Source organism: Bidens hawaiensis, unplaced genomic scaffold, assembly GCF_021521415.1.
Source record: "Bidens hawaiensis isolate Kalapana, Puna unplaced genomic scaffold, B.hawaiensis_p1.1 tig00027341_1, whole genome shotgun sequence".
NCBI classification, from domain to species: Eukaryota; Viridiplantae; Streptophyta; class Magnoliopsida; order Asterales; family Asteraceae; genus Bidens; species Bidens hawaiensis.
The window spans coordinates 9,451-14,867 of NW_027494429.1; the positions used below are offsets into that span (position 1 = coordinate 9,451).

Consider the following 5,417-nt stretch of genomic DNA (forward strand, 5'->3'; position numbering starts at 1 on the left):
TAGTGCAACTCATAAGATACATCAAGCTGCCAATAATTCTTGAGTATTCCAACTGGTTAACGGGTTCACCTCTATTCTTAGCTAGATGTTGACTCATGTCAATGGGAGTTCTAGCTACATTAGAGTCATTCGCATTAAACTTCTCAAGAATTTTACTCACGTAATGGGATTGACTTAAAACAAGTCCATTTTGGGTTCGTGTGATTTTAACTCCCAAAATCACATCCGCCAAACCCATGTCTTTCATGTAAAATCTTGCTTTTAACATGTTCTTAGTGGACGTTATGATTTTTTCATCACTTCCAGCAATGAGCATATCATCTACGTATAAACACAAAATGACATATCCATCGGATGTGTCCTTCACGTACACACATTTGTCACATTCATTGATTTTAAACCCAGCATCAAGCATGACATGATCAAACTTTTGGTGCCACTGTTTAGGAGCTTGTTTCAATCCATACAAGGATTTCACAAGTTTACATACTTTCTTTTCTTGCCCAACGGCTATGAAGCTTTCGGGTTGTTCCATGTAAATCTCTTCCTCTAGATTTCCATTCGAGAAAGCTGTTTTTACATCCATTTGGTGAACTTCCAAGTTTCTAATGGCGGCAATGGCAAGCACCAACCTTATAGATGTTATTCGCGTAACCGGCGAATATGTATCAAAGTAGTCTAAACCTTCTCGTTGTTTATATCCTTTGATCACCAACCTTTCCTTATACTTATCGATGGTGCCATCATGTTTCATCTTCTTCTTGAAGATCCATCGATATCCTAGTGGTTTACACCCTTGAGGAAGATCCACTAGTTCCCAAGTATGATTTTGTAAGATAGAATCTACTCACATTTGATGGCCTCCCTCCACTGAGGTCCTTCAGCGGAGTTCACCGCCTGTTAATACGTTTGAGGTTCCTCTTCTACCATGTAGGTAAGGAAATCAGGGCCGAAGGATTTTTCAGTCCTTTGCCGTTTACTTTTTCTAGATTTCAACCTCTTCTGTCTCAGATTGTTCCCGAGGTTCATCTCCAGTACCCTCGTTTTGAATACTTTCCTCAACCGGTCTAGAATAGCTCGGTTTTCCTTTATCCAATTATGGGAACTTATATTCAAACCATGATGCATCATTTTCTTCTATTATGGTGCCATTGTTTATTCCGAGATTCTTGGAATCATGCACAAGAAATCGATATGCACCACCGGGAAGGGTATATCCTATAAATACGCAATCCACGGTTTTGGGTCCTATTAGTAGGCGTTTTGGTGGAGTCACCACTACCTTGGCTAGGCACCCCCACACTCGCAAGTATTTATACGGTGGTTTAATTCTCGTCCATAACTCATATAGAGTTAAATCTTTCTTCTTATTCGGTATCATGTTTAAGACATAATTAGCTGATAAGATTGCTTCCCCCCACATGTCCTGGCTTACCCCAGAACTTATCATCATGGCATTCATCATTTCTTTTAAGGTTCGGTTCTTACGTTCTGCTATGCCATTTGATTAAGGGGAGTAAGGAGGCGTGACTTCATGTATGATTCATTCTTTTTCACACAAGTCAATAAAAGGTGAAACATATTCACCTCCTCGGTCACTCCTTACTCTTTTAATTTTTCGATTTAGTTGATTCTCAACTTCGGTTTAAATAAGATAAACTTATCAATAGCCTCGTCCTTACTCTTAAGTAAGTAAACATAGCAATATCTTGTACTATCATCAATGAACGTTATGAAGTACTTGTTCCCACCATGAGTAAGAATTACTTTTAGATTACACACATCGGTGTGAATCATCTCGAGGGGTTCGGTAAATCGTTCAATCTTTTTGAAAGACGATCTCGTTTGTTTTGCTTCGACGCAAGTTTCACATTTATTATTTGAGTCGATATCGAATGTTGATATGCATTTAAGTTTAATCAAACGTCGAATGGAATTAAAATTAACGTGACCTACTCTACCATGCCAAACATTAGAAGACTCAAGCATATAAGCAGAACTAGTAGCATTCTCATTCATATTGTTAAACACTGTTACATTCAACTTGAACATACCATTAAGGGCATAGCCCTTACCAACATACACACCATTTTTGGTCAACACGACCTTATCACACTCAATCACCATTTTAAACCCAAACTTGTTCAACTGCCACCCCGACACAAGATTCTTACGAATTTCGGGAACATACAACACATTTGACAAAGTAAGTTCCTTTCCCGAAGTCATCTTCAAAACCACATTCCCCTCACCTTTGACTTCGGCCGTAGCGTAGTTTCCCATAAACACTTTTTCTCCATTAGTCACCTCTTTGAAAGTGCTAAAGAGACTTTTGTCAAAGCATACATGACGGGTAGCCCCCGTATCGACCCACCAATCTTTGTTATTTTGTCCAACCAAGTTAACTTCGGTGACCATAATCGAGAGATCCGTGACCACCGCAACAAGGTTCTCAACCTCACGAACCATGTTAACTTGTCGAGCATTTTCTTTCTATGAAAGCTTGCATTCATTGGCCCTGTGACCTTGCTTTCCACAATTGTAACAAGTTCCTTGGAACTTCTTTTTCTTCCCAACTCCCCCCTTCGGACCAAGGTTGAAGCCTTTCCCATGATTTTTCTTTCCCCCATTTTTACCCTTTGAAGATTGGCCATATTCAACAACATTGGCCTTTATTGTTCCGGGACTGTCAATTCTTTTTAGAGCAATTTTATTATCTTCTTCAATACGAAGACGAACAACAAGATCTTCAATGGTCCTAAGAGAGGAATATACAAATCCTTATGATTTAATAACATTAATGTGACTTAACTTGTAACACTTCCTTCTACCAAATAACATAACTATAACTTGCGCATTTTCAAATCTTTTGCGTCCCATTTATTTTCTTCATTTGTTAAGTTTAGACCCCACCAATTACAGGTTTAATATTAAATCTAAGCTAAAATTGATAAAGGCCCGGTACTTTTTTCATTTTCATTATTTTCATTAGTAGGACCTATGGCATAAGTATAATTCTTATTAGACCTCGTGTGAATACTTATATTATTTCTTTTAATATATTTAAATAAAAAACACATTTTGATTTAAAACCAAAAAGGCTAGTTTAACTTTAAGATTCGTTTAAGTATTTACATTTAACTATTTTGCTACCATACTTTTGTTTTGTTAATGAGTTTATATTTTAGAGGCTCATTCTTTACTAGCACCATGTCCTTGATTTTTAGAGATTCTTGAAGACGACTATGTGGAGCGCTTGGGGATTTTCTTTGTGGGATGACTGATCCTTCCTTTGTGTGGATGCTATGGAATTTTCATGATAATTATGATGCCTCACCATGCTTCAGCTCAGGCTCAAAGCTATTTCGTCGCTTGTTGAGCCAACTCTGTAAGGCTAATATTTGTGACTTGCGATATCAAATTACGAAACTCAGTATCTATTTTATGGTCAAGTGAATAATTTAAGTCAACGAGGAAACCGAACACGAAACGAGAGCTTCGGGAAGCACGTTTAGCTTCAATGGGTGAAAGCTTCTAAAATGCTAGTTGTTTGGCTATAAATAGAGCATTATGTATTTCATTTTAGTGTGTGTTGTAAGGTGTAAATCATCCACCCAAGGGAAGCTCACCTTGGGTGGGTCGCTTCTTTGTTTATGTTAGAACCTTTTAACCGACAACGAGATCGTTCGCTTATATCTTATCTTATATTATCTATGTTCAGTCGTTTAATTTACCGCACCCGTCTCAAAAACCGTGTCAAGAGAAAAACCATTCGAGTGGTCGTTTTGGGACCTACAAACTCACTTAAACTAAAGTTAATATATAACTTTAAAAAAATAATATTAGAACTAATGTCATGGTGGTCGGATCAAATGGGTTCATTAACCACATTACATGGGCTTATTTATAAGATCTTCGAGAGTCGAGACCATAACACTAAAATGGGTGAAGACATAATTGTAAATTGTAAGGAATTAAACTGAAAAGTAATTCATGCTTAATTTGGAGATGTATGTATGGTCATTATATTATATTGTTATAGTTATTTATCTAAATTATATTATACTGTTCTTGCAGTAATGCTGGTAATATTTAAATTCCATTCATGCTCAAATATACATAATCCATGTTTTATGTAAACAAAAACTCATAAATTCAACTGAAAGCTGCAAATTTGAGATGATTTCACAGAGATAAGTAGATAACTAAGTAACTAATATACAGTCATGAACATTTAAAAACACTGAAGGTAGCATGTCACACGTAGATTCTCACTATATACATCTCGGCTGATTTATGAGAGTTTATTTTCAAGTTAACATCTAAGAAACAACTTATAGTATGTACACTAATAGGGATTTTCTAGCCATCACTTGCGGAAATGTTTTTTAAGTTAACCATGAGAACTCGTCATCAGAAACGTGACATTTTCTTAATTGACGACCTCTCGGTCGGCCATTTCTTTTGTAATGGAAGGTATGCAACTTGAACTCCTTGCAAGACCACCCTTGTTCATACCAAAACCTCTCTTATGATCTCTAGGGCTAAGAGACTTGCCCCTAGTTCCATCTAACCTTGCACTTTTTTTCAATATCTCCTTCATGGCGGCGGCTTGGAACAACACCGGGTTGGGTCGGTCAAACCGATTAAACCTCACACAAACCCTAGTATGCTCATTCAATGCTTCCTCTATCTTTCCTCCACTTTTCTCCATCTCTTCCTTCACCGCCTCCGAACACAACCCACAAATTAGTTTTCCTAAAAACTTATCGCGCACTTTTGCAATGTACTCGGGTGTACACTCCTCGGACATCCCACAACACTCGCACTTTGCGTCTTCAACTTCCGAAATAGGGGGGAGCTTTAGCTGATCAGCAACAGCATCCACTTCTTTGCTTAACTCAAACGATATATCAGATATGGTTCGTTGTAACGTGTCCATTGATAACCTTGAGGGCTTTTGGAGATTGGTTGAGTTGTTTTTAGCATTGTAGGAAGCCATAAGAGTATCTCTATCTGGAGCCATAATTAAGAAGATATGTGAATATGTTGATGTGTGAATAATGTGATGTTTTGATATGTTGTGAGTTGGGTCATTTACTATATAGTGTGTGATTTCATCTACTGGATTCTAGTCCTTGTTAAATGTATGTGGATGACTTTTGTTCATTCACTCAAACTAAAAGGACGTGGACAAAAAAGTATCTTACCTTTTAGGTTTCTGGTGTGAACCAACAGTTATAAAATAATGACCCTTTGTCTAGGGTCGTCTAATCATATGGAGGCAGCCAAGTTGTTTAGTATTGTTTAGTAAAATATGTGATTAATTAGTTGAGCTGTGATTGACTATACACAGTTTTAAATAAGTTATATTTCTCAAGGTTAATTGATAAAATTAAAGCTATACTTGCATGGTT

At 37.1% G+C, this 5,417-nt stretch overlaps 1 protein-coding gene across 1 annotated transcript; it reads right to left on the bottom strand.

Annotated features, from left to right (window-relative positions):
* Positions 1-4,256: 4,256 nt before the first annotated feature.
* Positions 4,257-5,055, bottom strand: LOC143575358 (uncharacterized). Its single transcript, XM_077059759.1, has one exon. It carries the CDS (start codon positions 5,024-5,026, stop codon positions 4,433-4,435), a length of 594 nt encoding a protein of 197 aa, XP_076915874.1. The 5' UTR covers positions 5,027-5,055; the 3' UTR covers positions 4,257-4,432.
* Positions 5,056-5,417: the final 362 nt, after the last annotated feature.